Consider the following 16,911-nt stretch of genomic DNA (forward strand, 5'->3'; position numbering starts at 1 on the left):
ACTGAATGACTCCAACTACCTAAGGCCTTTGCAGACTGTATGATTTTAGGCGTCTTATGCCACGATTTTGCCATCCCAAACAAAATGTTCAAGTCGTGTGCAAATTCTTAGGTCGTAAAGGACTTTCTGACATCTTGGCTCTTCAGTCTGACAGGGTCTAGGTCTGCCGATTTTTTTTTTTTTTTTTTTAAGTACCACTACGTGGCTGGTGTTACGAGCCGATCCCGGTGACTAACCAATAGGAACATGGCCGGCACGAAGTATGCACACAATAATACGATTATTTTGAATACCGGTAGTTAGATTAATAGATTAATATAATACTTATATTTAAAAGTTTACACGCTGTGCAAAAAAACAAAAACAATTCTGATCTTGTTTACATGACACATCTGAAATCAGGCTACCTGATGGGATTTTGATAAACACACAAAATCGTCAATCAAAATGTTCTAATTTGGGAACATCACACATCCGACGTACAGTCCGTAAAGGCCTTTAGCATCACTGAGATAGTTGTACTTTAGCATGAGGTCATAGACAGATGCTCACCTCTATTGTGCCTTGCTCTACCTCTTTCTTCCATTTTTTTCATTGATGCCCACTCCTGAAAGAGAGGTTTCATTAGACTCCATTGAACAAGGCAGGCCGGTCCAGTATATTACCCTCCAGCAGTCTCTAATAATGGTCACATTGTTGGCTCATACACTACTGTCATACAGTCTGCTACATTAGCTTGTAACACTGTTCACTACATTCGACTAACTCTTGACAATAACAAAGGGGCTGAAGTCTACATCATCCCATATTACAGTACACTCCATTAGGCCCCATTAACTTCCATTAGCCTGCTGTGTGTGTGTGTGTGTGTGTTGCACCTGGAACTGAGGACAGTCAGTGGGCATGCCCGGTCTGTGGTGTTCTTCAACCAGTGCAGTTTGTCCCGCTCATTGATGGCCATGAGTGTGTTGTGGAGCTCATTATACACAGCCTTCACATTGGGAGAGAGCGAGAGAAAAGGTTGAAAGAGAAAGATAGAAAGGGGAGGGAGAGAGGGGGGGAATGAGCGATCAGGTCATGTCAAATGATCAGTGAGTGGGAGTGCATTCGCGACCAATAGTACACATGGGAGAGCGTAGCTCCGTTTTGTACTGACAAGGCTGTGGTTATATGAAGAAACCAGACGTAGATTAAATTAAGCCTTTAAAATTGATAGACTGTATCACCAAGTAACTGGGAGAGAGTGAGCGCTCCAATCTGTGAGTGAAGTGACGCTGAGACTCGAACCAAACACGCCATGGCTTCCCTTAGAGGAAAAGACAAAGCACAACTTGGAGATGCAAATGAGCGCAGCGAACAGCTGAAGGATATCCAGGAAAACGTAGTTAAAATGCTCTCAATGCTCACCAAAACAAACAAACTGTAACAATCTGTTAAAAAAGTATGGTAATCTTTAAGCTTTGGAACTATCAGACCAAAGACAACATTCTGCAGGCACAGGGGGGGAATTAGATCAAGGTCCAGGGCCAGTCCATTCGATTTGACTGCTAGACTGAGGAAATAATGCCTGCAATTCATTCCGATTAGACAGTCACTGAGGGAGAAAGGTATCGAGTCTCAACTCTAATTCCCGCCAGTACTGTGGGTATGGAAGGGCACACAGAGAATGGAGTTCACAAGTCCCGATGAAGCCCTGAACAGGCTGCAGGAAACCTTTCCATTTGAAAGAGAGCCCAGTGCCCTGAGGAGATGCAGAAGCGGAAAAAACAGATAAGCACACTAGGCTACATACTGCATTCAGAAAGTATTCAGACCCCTTGACTTTTTCCACTTTTCTTTTACGTTACAGCCTCATTCTAAAATGGATTTCCCTCATCAATCTACACACAATGCCTCATGACAAAGCAAAAACAGGTTTTTAGACATTTTTGCAAATGTATAAAAAAAAAAAAACTGAAATCACATTTACTTAAGTATTCAGACCCTTTACTCAGTACTTTGTTAAAGCACCTTTGGTAGCGATTACAGCCTCGACTCTTCTTGGGTATGACACTACAAGCTTGGCACACCTGTATTTGGGGAGTTGCTCCCATTCTTCTCTGCAGATCCTTTTAAGCTCTGTCAGGTTGGATGTGGAGTGTCGCTGCACAGCTATTTTCAGGTCTCTCCAGAGATGTTCGATCGGGTTCAAGTCCGGGCTCTGGCTGGGCCACTCAAGGACATTCAGGGACTTGTCCCGAAGTCTTTCCTGCATGTCTTGGCTGTGTGCTTAGGGTCGTTGTCTTGTTGGAAGATGAACCTTCACCCCAGTCTGAGGTCCTGAGCGCTCAGGAGCAGGTTTTCATCAAGGATCTCTTTTGTACTTTGCTCCATTCGTCTTTCCCTCGATCCTGACTAGTCTTCCAGTCTCTGCCGCTGAAAAACATCCCCACAGCATGATGCTGCCACCACCATGCTTCACCGTAGGGATGGTGCCAGGTTTCCTCCAGACGTGATTCTTGGCATCAGGCCAAAGAGTTCAAACTTGATTTCATCAGACCAGAGAATCTTGTTTCTCATGGTCAGAGTAATTTTTAGGTTCATTTTGGCAAACTCCAAACGGGCTATCATGTGCCTTTTTTTTTATGAGGATTGGCTTCCGTCTGGCCACTCTACCATAAAGGCCTGATTGGTGGAGCGCTGCAGAGATGGTTGTCCTTCTGGAAGGTTCTCCCATCTTCACAGAGAAACTCTTGAGCTCTGTCAGAGTGACTATCACATTCTTGGTCACCTCCATGACCAAGGCCCTTCTCCCTTGATTGCTCAGTTTGGCCGGCCAGCTATAGGAAGAGTCTTGGTGGTTCCAAACTTCTTCCATTTAAGAATGATGGAGGCCACTGTGTTCTTGGGGACCTTCAATGCTGCAGATAATTTTTGGTATTCTTCCCCAGATCTGTGCCCTCGACACAATCCTGTCTCGGAGCTCTACGGACAATTCCATCGACCTCATGGCTTGGTTTTTTTTTCTGACATGCACTGTCAACTGTTGGATCTTCATATAGATAGGTGTGTGCCTTTCCAAATCACGTCCAATCAATTGAATTTACCACAGGTGGATTCCAGTCAAGTTGTAGAAACATCTCAAGGATGATCAATGGAAACAGGATGCACCGTAGTTCCATTTTGAGTCTCATAGTAAATGGTCTGAATATTTATGTAAATAAGGGATTTCTGTTATTTTTTATAAATTTGCAAAACATTCTAAACCTGTTTTCGATTTGTGTGTAGATTGATGAGAAAAAATATTTATTTAATTAATTTTAGGATTAGGCTGTGACCTAACAAAATGTGGAAAAAATCAAGGGTTCTGACCTCTTTCCAAATGCACTGTATAGCCAGATATGAGTATTTCTGGCATATTCATAAATAGCTAGCTAGCTAGCTTTTTTTTTTTTAAGTACCACTACGTGGCTGGTGTTACGAGCCGATCCCGGTGACTAACCAATAGGAACATGGCCGGCACGAAGTATGCACACAATAATACGATTATTTTGAATACCGGTAGTTAGATTAATAGATTAATATAATACTTATATTTAAAAGTTTACACGCTGTGCAAAAAAACAAAAACAATTCTGATCTTGTTTACATGACACATCTGAAATCAGGCTACCTGATGGGATTTTGATAAACACACAAAATCGTCAATCAAAATGTTCTAATTTGGGAACATCACACATCCGACGTACAGTCCGTAAAGGCCTTTAGCATCACTGAGATAGTTGTACTTTAGCATGAGGTCATAGACAGATGCTCACCTCTATTGTGCCTTGCTCTACCTCTTTCTTCCATTTTTTTCATTGATGCCCACTCCTGAAAGAGAGGTTTCATTAGACTCCATTGAACAAGGCAGGCCGGTCCAGTATATTACCCTCCAGCAGTCTCTAATAATGGTCACATTGTTGGCTCATACACTACTGTCATACAGTCTGCTACATTAGCTTGTAACACTGTTCACTACATTCGACTAACTCTTGACAATAACTAAGGGGCTGAAGTCTACATCATCCCATATTACAGTACACTCCATTAGGCCCCATTAACTTCCATTAGCCTGCTGTGTGTGTGTTGCACCTGGAACTGAGGACAGTCAGTGGGCATGCCCGGTCTGTGGTGTTCTTCAACCAGTGCAGTTTGTCCCGCTCATTGATGGCCATGAGTGTGTTGTGGAGCTCATTATACACAGCCTTGACATTGGGAGAGAGCGAGAGAAAAGGTTGAAAGAGAAAGATAGAAAGGGGAGGGAGAGAGGGGGGGAATGAGCGATCAGGTCATGTCAAATGATCAGTGAGTGGGAGTGCATTCGCGACCAATAGTACACATGGGAGAGCGTAGCTCCGTTTTGTACTGACAAGGCTGTGGTTATATGAAGAAACCAGACGTAGATTAAATTAAGCCTTTAAAATTGATAGACTGTATGCTTAGGGTCGTTGTCTTGTTGGAAGATGAACCTTCACCCCAGTCTGAGGTCCTGAGCGCTCAGGAGCAGGTTTTCATCAAGGATCTCTTTTGTACTTTGCTCCATTCGTCTTTCCCTCGATCCTGACTAGTCTTCCAGTCTCTGCCGCTGAAAAACATCCCCACAGCATGATGCTGCCACCACCATGCTTCACCGTAGGGATGGTGCCAGGTTTCCTCCAGACGTGATTCTTGGCATCAGGCCAAAGAGTTCAAACTTGATTTCATCAGACCAGAGAATCTTGTTTCTCATGGTCAGAGTCCTTTTTAGGTTCATTTTGGCAAACTCCAAACGGGCTATCATGTGCCTTTTTTTTAATGAGGATTGGCTTCCGTCTGGCCACTCTACCATAAAGGCCTGATTGGTGGAGCGCTGCAGAGATGGTTGTCCTTCTGGAAGGTTCTCCCATCTTCACAGAGAAACTCTTGAGCTCTGTCAGAGTGACTATCACATTCTTGGTCACCTCCATGACCAAGGCCCTTCTCCCTTGATTGCTCAGTTTGGCCGGCCAGCTATAGGAAGAGTCTTGGTGGTTCCAAACTTCTTCCATTTAAGAATGATGGAGGCCACTGTGTTCTTGGGGACCTTCAATGCTGCAGATATTTTTTGGTATCCTTCCCCAGATCTGTGCCCTCGACACAATCCTGTCTCGGAGCTCTACGGACAATTCCATCGACCTCATGGCTTGGTTTTTTTTCTGACATGCACTGTCAACTGTTGGATCTTCATATAGATAGGTGTGTGCCTTTCCAAATCACGTCCAATCAATTGAATTTACCACAGGTGGATTCCAGTCAAGTTGTAGAAACATCTCAAGGATGATCAATGGAAACAGGATGCACCGTAGTTCCATTTTGAGTCTCATAGTAAATGGTCTGAATATTTATGTAAATAAGGGATTTCTGTTATTTTTTATAAATTTGCAAAACATTCTAAACCTGTTTTCGATTTGTGTGTAGATTGATGAGAAAATATATTTATTTAATTAATTTTAGGATTAGGCTGTGACCTAACAAACTGTGGAAAAAATCAAGGGTTCTGACCTCTTTCCAAATGCACTGTATAGCCAGATATGAGTATTTCTGGCATATTCATAAATAGCTAGCTAGCTAAATAACTGGTTAGGTAGCGAACGTCATAACTTTCAGGCGCTAGACGTGGTCGCTGACCGGAAATACTATTATTCATAATGTCAGCTAACAGGATAGCCTCTTCTCTCCGGGAGCTATCAATGTTCAACGCTAACAACGTCACTGCCCAGTGACAGTTTCAACAAACAAAGCAACAACTTTTACCTTAAATAATTATTACCTTAACATAATAGCTAGTTAGCTATTTCAGTTTGGACATTCCCAACACTGGTACAATAATCCAATCTCTTGTACGACGATATCCCGGTCGTAGTCTTCTATGGTAATATGGCGGTCCGCAAACAAATGTTAGAGGTGCATGCCGCCACCTACTGTACTGGAGTGTGTAGTCAATCACAGCGTACAGACTAAATTAATAAAGAAACAAACATTTAGAAACACAAAACCCTTTTACCTAATCCTGTACTTTAAGAAAATAAAGAGCCATAACCTCTAACGAACCCTCCCCCATCCCCCAAATCCCTGAAATGTTATTAAGTGTCCAACCCCTTTTGTTATGGCAAGCCTAAATAAGTTTGAGTAAACATTTGCTTAACAAGTCATATAATAAGTTGCGTGAACTCACTTTGTATGCAATAATAGTGTTTAACATGGTTTTTGAATGACTACCTCATCTCTACCCCACACATACAATTATCTTTTAAGGTCCTTCAGTCGCGCAGTGAATTTCAAACATATATTCATTGGAAAACCAGGGAGGTTTTCCAATGCCTTGCAAAGAAGGGCACCTGTTGGTAGATATAATACAATAAAAAAGCAGGCATTGAATATCCCTTTGAGCATGGTGAAGTTAATAATTACACTTTGGATGGTGTATCAATACACCCAGTCACTACAAAGATACAGGCGTCCTTCCTAACTCAGTTGCCGTAGAGGAAGGAAATCGCTCAGGGATTTCACCATGAGGCCAATGGTGACTTTAAAACAGTTAGAGTTTAATGGCTGTGAAAGGAGAAACCTGAGGATGGATCAACAACGTTGTAGTTACTCCACAATATTAACCTAATTGACAGAGTGAAAAGAAGGAAGCCTGTACAGAATACAAATATTCCAAAACAAGTTGCATTTGCAATTTGGCACTCAAGTAATACCGCAAAAAATGTGGCAAAGTAATGCACTTTTTGTCCTGAATACAAAGCGTTATGTTTGTGGCAAATCCAACACAACACATCACTGAGTACCACTCTTCATATTTTCAAGCATGGTGGTGGCTGCATCATGTTATTGGTATGCTTGTCATCAGCAAGGACTAGGGAGTTTTTTGAGGGGGGGTAAAAATAAACTGAATAGGGCCTCCCGAGTGGCTCAGTGGTGTAAGGCACTGCATCGCATTGTTGCGGCGTCACTACAGCCTGGGGTTCGTTCCCAGTTAGACCAGGAGTCCCATAGGGCGATGCACAATTGGCCCAGTGTCGTCTGGGTTAGGGGAGGGTTTGGCTGGGGGGCTTTTACTTGGATCATCGCGCTCTAGCGACTCCTTGTGGCGGGCTGGGCACCTGCAGGCTGACTTTGGTCGTCAGTTGAACAGTGTTTCCTCCGACACGTTGTAGCTGGCTTCCGGGTTAAGTGAGTGGGTGTTAAGAAGCGCTGCTTGGCAGGTCATGTTTCAGAGGACGCATGACTCTACCTTCGCCTCTCCCGAGCCCGTTGGGGAGTTGCAGCGATGAGACAAGATGGGGAGAGAAAGGGGGTAAAAAATAAACGGGATACAGCTATAAGCATAGGCACAATCCTAGAGGAAAACCTGGTACAGTTTACTTTCCAACAGACACTGGGAGACTAATTCACCTTTCAGCAGGACAATAACCTAAAACACAAGACGACATTGAATGTTCCTGAGTGGCCTAGTTACAGATTTTCAAGCCGATTTAAGTCAAAATTATGGCAAGACTTGACTTGAAAATGGCTATCTAGGAATGATCAACAATCAACTTGACAGAGTTTGAAGAATTTGGAAAAGAATAATGGGCAAATATTTTACAATCCAGGTGAGCAAAGCTCTTAGAGACTTACCCAAAAGGACTCACAGCTGTAATCGCTGCCAAAGATGCTTCTACATAGTATTGACTCAGGGGTGTGAATAGTTATGTAAATGAGATATTTCTGTATTTAATTTTCAATAAATGTGCTTAAATGTCTAAAAACATGTTTTCACTTTGTAATCATGGGTATTGTGTGTTTATGGGTGAGACAAAAAATACACTGCTCAAAAAAATTAAGGGAACACTTAAACAACACAATGTAACTCCAAGTCAATCACACTTCTGTGAAATCAAACTGTCCACTTAGGAAGCAACACTGATTGACAATACATTTCACATGCTGTTGTGCAAATGGTATAGACAACAGGTGGAAATTATAGGCAATTAGCAAGACACCCCCAATACAGGACTGTTTTTGCAGGTGGTGACCACAGACCACTTCTCAGTTCCTATGCTTCCTGGCTGATGTTTTGGTCACTTTTGAATGCTGGCGGTGCTTTCACTCTAGTGGTAGCATGAGACGGAGTCTACAACCCACACAAGTGGCTCAGGTAGTGCAGCTCATCCAGGATGGCACATCAATGCGAGCTGTGGCAAGAAGGTTTGCCGTGTCTGTCAGCGTAGTGTCCAGAGCATGGAGGCGCTACCAGGAGACAGGCCAGTACATCCGGAGACGTGGAGGAGGCCGTAGGAGGGCAACAACCCAGCAGCAGGACCGCTACCTCCGCCTTTGTGCAAGGAGGAGCAGGAGGAGCACTGCCAGAGCCCTGCAAAATGACCTCCAGCAGGCCACAAATGTGCATGTGTCTGCTCAAACGGTCAGAAACAGACTCCATGAGGGTGGTATGAGGGCCCGACGTCCACAGGTGCGGGTTGTGCTTACAGCCCAACACCGTGCAGGACGTTTGGCATTTGCCAGAGAACACCAAGATTGGCAAATTCGCCACTGGCGCCCTGTGCTCTTCACAGATGAAAGCAGGTTCACACTGAGCACATGTGACAGACGTGACAGTCTGGAGACGCCGTGGAGAACGTTCTGCTGCCTGCAACATCCTCCAGCATGACCGGTTTGGCGGTGGGTCAGTCATGGTGTGGGGTGGCATTTCTTTGGGGGCCGCACAGCCCTCCATGTGCTCGCCAGAGGTAGCCTGACTGCCATTAGGTACCGAGATGAGTTCCTCAGACCCCTTGTGAGACCATATGCTGGTGCGGTTGGCCCTGGGTTCCTCCTAATGCAAGACAATGCTAGACCTCATGTGGCTGGAGTGTGTCAGCAGTTCCTGCAAGAGGAAGGCATTGATGCTATGGACTGGCCCGCCCGTTCCCCAGACCTGAATCCAATTGAGCACATCTGGGACATCATGTCTCGCTCCATCCACCAACGCCACGTTGCACCACAGACTGTCCAGGAGTTGGCGTATGCTTTAGTCCAGGTCTGGGAGGAGATCCCTCAGGAGACCATCCGCCACCTCATCAGGAGCATGCCCAGGCGTTGTAGGGAGGTCATACAGGCACGTGGAGGCCACACACACTACTGAGCCTCATTTTGACTTGTTTTAAGGACATTACATCAAAGTTGGATCAGCCTGTAGTGTGGTTTTCCACTTTAATTTTGAGGGTGACTCCAAATCCAGACCTCCATGGGTTGATAAATTTGATTTCCATTGATAATTTTTGTGTGATTTTGTTGTCAGCACATTCAACTATGCAAAGAAAAAAGTATTTAATAAGATTATTTCATTCATTCAGATCTAGGATGTGTTATTTTAGTGTTCCCTTTATTTATTTGAGCAGTGTATATATTTTAATCAATTTTGAATTCAGGCTGTAACACAACAGTATGTCAAATAAGTCAAGGGGTATGAATACTTTCTGAAGGCACTGTAGCTAACCCACAACTGTAACAATGTATTTATGTTTTCAATAAACATTTGGAGACTAAATATAGTTTACATGTTGTCAACAGTCTAAGCCAAACCAGTCTATTTTGCCCCATAGTTGCACACACATCGGTTTTTGTTGCTGAACAATCAATCCGTCTGTAGCAACATGACCAAAATAACTAACAACCATATTTTTGTCTGGACTGGTGGAAGAATTTACTTGTATGAATTTACTTATCAAAATAACATTTTATTGAAAATATGTAATTCATTGTTCTTTTAATATGTTGGTAACATAAAAGCAAGGTATGTGATGCAGTCATACAGTGCCTTGCAAAAGTATTTGTCACCCTTGGCATTTTTCCTATTTTGTTGCATTACAACCTGTAATTTAAACTGATTTTTATTTGGATTTCATGTAATGGAAATACACAAAATTGTCCAAATTGGTGAAGTGAAATGAAAAAAATAACTTGTTTCCAAAAATTCTAAAAAATAAATAACGGAAAAGTGGTGCGTGCATATGTATTTACACCCTTTGCTATGACGCCCCTAAATAAGATCTGGTGCAACCAATTACCTTCAGAAGTCACATAATTAGTTAGATTGCACACAGTTGGACTTTATTTAAGTGTCACATGATCTCAGTGTATATATACACCGGTTCTGAAAGGCCCCAGAATCTGCAAAACCGCTAAGCAAGGGGCACCACCAAGCAAGCGGCACCATGAAGACCAAGGAGCTCTCCAACAGGACAGGGACAAAGTTGTGGAGAAGTACAGATCAGGGTTAGGTTATTTAAAACAAATCTGAAACTTTGAACATCCCACGGAGCACCATTTAAATCCTTTATTAAAAAATGGAAAGAATATGGCACCACCACAAACCTGCCAAGAGAGGGCTGCCCACCAAAACTCACGGACCAGGCAAGGAGGGCATTAATCAGAGAGGCAACAAAGAGACCAAATATAACCCTGAAGGAGCTGCAAAGCTCCACAGCGGAGATTGGAGTATCTGTCCAAAAGACCACTTTAAGCCGTACACTCCACAGAGCTGGGCTTTACAGAAGAGTGGCCAGAAAAAAAGCCATTACTTAAAGAAAGAAATAAGCAAACACGTTCGCCAAAAGGCATGTGTGAGACTCCCCAAACATATGGAAGAAGGTACTCTGGTCAGATATGACAAAAATTGAGGTTTTTGGCAATCAAGGAAAACGCTATGTCTGGCGCAAACCCAACACCTCTCATCACCCCGAGAACATCATCTTCACAGTGAAGCGTGGTAGTGGCAGCATCATGCTGTGGTGATGTTTTTCATCGGCAGGGACTGGGAAACTGGTCAGAGTTGAAGGAATGATGGATGGCGCTAAATACAGGGAAATTATTTAGGGGAAACCTGTTTCAGTCTTCCAGAGATTTGAAACTGGGACGGAGGTTCGCCTTCCTGCAGCACAATGACCCTAAGCATACTGCTGAAGCAACACTCGAGTGGTTTAAAGGGAAACATTTAAATGTCATGGAATGACCTAGTCAAAGCCCAGACCTCAATCCAATTGAGAATCTGTGGTATGACTTAAAGATTGCTGCACACCAGCGGAACCTATCCAACTTAAAGGAGCTGGAGCAGTTTTGCCTTGAAGAATGGGCAAAAATCCCAGTGGCTAGATGTGCCAAGCTTATAGAGACATACCCCAAGAGACTAGCAGCTGTAATTGCTGCAAAAAGTGGCTCTACAAAGTATTGACTTTGGGGGGGGGGGTGAATAGTTATTCACGCTCAAGTTTTCTATTTTTTTGTCTTATTTCTTGTTTTTTTCACACTAAAACATATTTTGCGTCTTCAAAGTGGTAGGCATGTTGTATAAATCAAATTATACAAACACCCCCCAAAATCAGTTTTAATTCCAGGTTGTAAGGCAACAAAATAGGAAAAATGCCAAGGGGGTTGAATACTTTCGCAAGCCACTGTTTTTTCCTGTGACTGTATTCAGAACATCCATCATGGGGAAATTAGGTACTGTGGTAAATGTATTCCTCTTATGCAAATGTCTGCACATTTAAATCATTATATAGTTAATAAACTAGTTATGTAATTGTAAGATCTTTTTACAGTTGGTTTAGTGTCTGTAGCTTAAACTGTTAAGGAGCTGTACCATTTTGAAAACCAACAACTTTAGGCTGCCAGTGACAGTCACGTTGTTTTCAAATTGTTATAATGCACAGTAATAATGTTTGGTGGCAGGACTTGTGCTATTATCAGACCTTCCGGGAAAAATCCTGGACATTAATATAAACTACGTTTTAAGTGAAATATTAGCTTTTGTCTGAAGCTGAAAAAGACCTATGCACTAACAAGGCTTTTCAGCATAAGCATCTTGACTACTGCTAGAGTACTGTAGCTTTATTGATCTACTGTACTTCAAAAACAGATGTACTCACATTGGATGGGTTGATTAGGATTCAGACCTTCTCTCAAACAGCCTAATGCATCCTCATAGTGTAGGTTTACCCCATTTAATGTACTTGGTAATGTAAACTTGTTTTTTTATGTAAAGAATCATCCCATTACACTAATTCAAACATTATGGGGAGGTTTTCCCGGACACAGATTAAGCGTAGTCCTGGACTAAAAAGCAAGATCAATGGAAAATCTCCAGCCAATATTCTCCAGCCAAAATCCAATGTGTGTACATCTGTTGTTGGAAGTACAGTAGATCAATAAAGCTACAGTACTCTAGCAGTAGTCAAGCTGCTTATGCTGAAAAGCCTTGTTGGTGCATAGGTCAAATTTGCTTTTGAATTTCCTGTCTTTTTCATCTTCATACAAAAGCTAATAATTCACTTAACTTAGTTTTTTGGATTAATAGAATTAAGAATAATGATGGCTCTAGATTACATGACAAAGCTGTTTAATGTGTTTGAAAAATGCCAAATTCTCGAATTTATGGATGGGGGCATATTTCCCCTCCGGACCACCCCCCAGCCATCCTCACAAACTTTGTACCCCCTCAGATTTTTGGGGTGCATGACTCCCCTGCACAAAATTCCTTTGAACAGATCCCAGACCTGTTGATCCTAGAGCAGTCATTACAGTCCAGTTAATAATAATAATATAAAAATACATTACTATGAATAGATCCCAAACCTGTAATAATCTGTTCCCACACGCTCTCTTATTTCCTGCTCAGTGCTGACCAGCGAAGGCATTGTCTTCATCTCCGACTTCTCTCACTCCAAACCCCCGGGCAGCGGGGGCAAGAAGGTCTACATCGCCAGCCCCCATGCCAGCCCTGCACACACTAAGCCTGTGCCTGCTGCCCTCCCTGCCCCCACCGGTGCCAAGAAGGCCCTGAACAAGGTCAAAGTGCTCATCACCAACGAGAAGCCCACGTAAGAAAACCCCATAGCTAAACACTGCATGATCCATGTTAGATGCATGATTCTTATTACACATTCCATATCATGAGAAAGCTTGTATTGTTTAAAACATATCTAAAAATTTACTAAATCAAAATGGGTGATATGTATGTTTATTTGTATTATTCATAAATGAATGTAGAGATTGTATTCTTAATCTAAACATTACTCATATTTCAGAGCCCACGGTATGGTTTCAAATGAGAACACGACTCGCTTTGTACCATTTACAGACTCATCGTTGTGTCTTAAAGAAGGCCTGGGGAAGGCCAAATGTCACCATTTTTCCAACGTGAATCTATTATTTCTCAATTATCGTTTTGGATATAGACTTCAAAGGTATGCTAAACATCCTTCCCCCAAAGGACCTTTCTATGGATTTAATTTCAGGAAGATCAAAAACAATATGGAATTGCCCCTATGCAATATTTGTTTGACTGTAATAATCAATCCTCTAAACATAGCTGCCCACCTTCCTATCTGTATTTGGTTTAATCTTTAGTCTTGTAATACTCATTTATTCTGGATGAGTTTAGGAAATCACTCAACGGTACATACAGGAAAAAGTTGTAAGTGAAGGATGACCTTTTATTAGGCCTAATTGCCATCGTCCTACATTCTATAGCTTGGTGCATATTAGCTTGGTTTTGAACAGTAACTAGCTAGACAGAGGACAGTTGAGAGAGCGAGAAAGGTTGTCACTGTCCTTCAATGGTCGTCACTGACACCTTTCACTTCCCGCCTTACCACCTGCCTCCAATAACACACACACTATTAATGTAGCCATTCTTTATTACATTTACATTTTAGTCATTTAGCAGACGCTCTTATCCAGAGCGACTCACAGTTAGTGAGTGCATACATTATTTTTTTAAATACTGGCCCCCCGTAGGAAACGAATCCACAACCCTGGCGTTGCAAACGCCATGCTCTACCAACTGAGCTACATCCCTGCCGGCCATTCCCTCCCCTACCCTGGACGACGCTGGGCCAATTGTGCGCCGCCCCATGGGTCTCACGGTCGCGGCCGGCTACGAGAGAGCCTGGATTCGAACCAGGATCTCTAGTGGCACAGCTAGCACTGCGATGCAGTGCCTTAGACCACTGCGCCACTCAGGAGAATAGTTTATCCTCTCTCTCTCACACACACACACACACACACACGCATACACACATAATTCAATGGGCTCTTTTGGCATGGGAAACATGTTTACATTGCCAAAGGAAGTGGAATAGATAATAAACAGAAGCAAAATAAATAAACATCACACACAATTTTTATCAAAAGAATAGAGACATTGCGAATGTTATATTACTGGCTATTTGTTGAAACAATGTGTAAATAGTTGAAGTACGAAAGGGAAAATAAAAATATATACTGATCAAAAATATGAACGCAACATGTCCCATGTTCCATGACCTGAAATAAAAGATCCCAGAAATCTTCCATACGCACAAAAAGCTTATTTACATTTTAGTCATTTAGCAGACGCTCTTATCCAGAGCGACTTACAGTTAGTGAGTGCATACATTTTTCATACTAGCCCCCCGTGGGAATCGAACCCACAACCCTGGCGTTGCAAGCGCCATGCTCTACCAATTGAGCTACAGGAGTATTTATCTCAAATGTTGTGCACAAATTTGTTTACTTCCCTGTTAGTGAGCATTTCTCCTTTGCCAAGTTAATCCATCCTCCTGACAGGTGTGGCATATCAAAAAGCTGATTAAACAGCATGATCATTACACAGGTTCACCTTGTGCTGGGCACAATAAAAGGCCACTCCACATCCGGCTTCTTCACCTGCGGGATCGTCTGAGACCAACCACCCGGACAGATGATGAAACTGAGGAGTACAGTGCATTCGGAAAGTATTCAGACCCCTTGACTTATTTTTAAATGGATTAAATAAAAAAAATCCTCATCAATCTACACACAATACCCCATAATGATGACGCGAAAACAGGTTTTTAAAAATGTATTTACATACGTTTTCAGACCCTTTGCTATGAGACTTGAAATTGAGCTCAGGTCCATCCTGTTTCCATTGATCATCCTTGATGTTTCTACAACTCCACCTGTGGTAAATTCAATTGATTGGACATGATTTGGAAAGGCACACACCTGACTATAAGACGTCCCACAGTTGACAGTGCATGTCAGAGCAAAAACCAAGCCATGAGGTCGAAGGAATTATCCGTAGAGCTCCGAGACATGATTGTGTCGAGGCACAGATCTGGGGAAGGGTACCAAAACATTTCTGCAGCATTGAAGGTCCCCAAGAACACAGTGGCCTCCATTATTCTTAAATGGAAGTAGTTTGGTACCACTAAGACTCTTCCTAGAGCTGGCCGGCCAAATTGAGCAATCGAGGGAGAAGGGCCTTGGTCAGGGAGGTGACCAAAAACCCGATGGTCACTCTGACAGAGCTCCAGAGTTCCTCTGTGGAGATGGGAGAACCTTCCAGAAGGACAACCATCTCTGCAGCGCTCCACATATCAGGCCTTTATGGTAGAGTGGCCAGATGGAAGCCACTCCTCAGTAAAAGGCACATGACAGCCCGCTTGGAGTTTGCCAAAAGGCACCTAAAGGACTCTCAGACCATGAGAAACAAGATTCTCTGGTCTGATGAAACCAAGATTGAACTCTTTGGCCTGAATGCCAAGCGTCACGTCTGGAGGAAACCTGGCACCATCCCTACTGTGAAGCATGGCGGTGGCAGCATCATACTGTGGGGATGTTTTTCAGCGGCAGGGACTGGGAGACTAGTTAGGATTGAGGGAAAGATGAACAGCGCAAAGTACAGCGAGATCCTTGATGAAAACCTGCTCCAGAGCGCTCAGGACCTCAGACTGTGGTGAAGGTTCATCTTCCAACAGGACAATGACCCTAAGCACACAGCCAAGACAACACGGGAGTGGCTTTGGGTCAAGTCTCTGAATGTCCTTGAGTGGCCCAGCCAGAGCCCGGACATGAACCCAATCGAACATCTCTGGAGAGACCTGAAAATAGCTGTGCAGCGATGCTCCCCATCCAACCTGACAGCGCTTGAGAGGATCTGCAGAGAATGGGAGAAATTCCCCAAATACATGTGTGCCAAGCTTGTAGCATCATACCCAAGAAGACGCGAGGCTCCAATCGCTGCCAAAGGTGCTACAACAATGTACTGAGTAAAGGGGCTGAATACTTCTGTAAATGTATTTTTTATTTTATTTTTTTATACATTTGCAAAAATGTCTAAAAACCTATTTTTGCTTTGTCATTATGACGTATTGTGTGTAGATTGAGGGGAAAAAAACAATTTAATCAATTTTAGAATAAGGCTGTAACGTAACAAAACTTGAAAAAAGTCAAGGGGTCTGAATACTTTCCGAATGCACTGTATTTCTGTCTGTACTAAATTCCTTTTGTGGGGAAAAACGTATTCTGATTGGCTAGGCCTGGCTCCCAAGTAGGCCCATGCCCCCCCTGGCCCACCCATGGCTGCGCCCCTGGCCAGTCATGTGAAATCCGTAGATTAGGGCCTAATTAATTTATTTCCATTGACCGATTTCCTTCTATGAACTGTAACTCAGTAAAATCTATGAAATTGTTGCGTGTTGTGTTTTTATATTTTTGTTCAGTATAAATATAGTTTGTATTCACAATGGTGTTTGCTTCACTGGGTGCCCTTGTGGCAACAGGTCACAATTCTTGTTGCTGGGATTGCACACTGTGGTATTTCACCTAATAGATATGGGAGTTTATCAAAATTGGATTTGTTTTCAAATTCTTTCTGGGTCTGTGTAAGCAGAGGGAAATATGTGTCTGTAATATGGTCCACTCAGTTTCCACATCATTTTGCGGGCAGTGGGCACATTGTCGGTCTTCTCTCAAGAGCCAGGTCTGCCTACGGCGGCCTCTCTCAATAGCAAGACTATGCTCACTGAGACTGTACATAGTCAACGCTTTCCTTAATTTTGGGTCAATCACAATGGTCAGGTA

The 16,911-nt window shown here is 42.9% G+C and overlaps 1 protein-coding gene across 1 annotated transcript in view; it reads left to right on the forward strand.

The window, feature by feature from the left end:
* Positions 1–16,911, forward strand: part of wdr11 (WD repeat domain 11) — a 190,937-nt gene that overhangs the window by 46,976 nt on the left and 127,050 nt on the right. Inside the window, exon 5 of the mRNA XM_041867113.2 lies at positions 12,701–12,902. Within this exon, the coding sequence (XP_041723047.2) occupies positions 12,701–12,902 (202 nt within the window). The remainder of the gene's footprint in view (positions 1–12,700; positions 12,903–16,911) is intronic.

The sequence above is a fragment of the Coregonus clupeaformis genome, chromosome 37, assembly GCF_020615455.1.
Source record: "Coregonus clupeaformis isolate EN_2021a chromosome 37, ASM2061545v1, whole genome shotgun sequence".
Classification (NCBI taxonomy): Eukaryota; Metazoa; Chordata; class Actinopteri; order Salmoniformes; family Salmonidae; genus Coregonus; species Coregonus clupeaformis.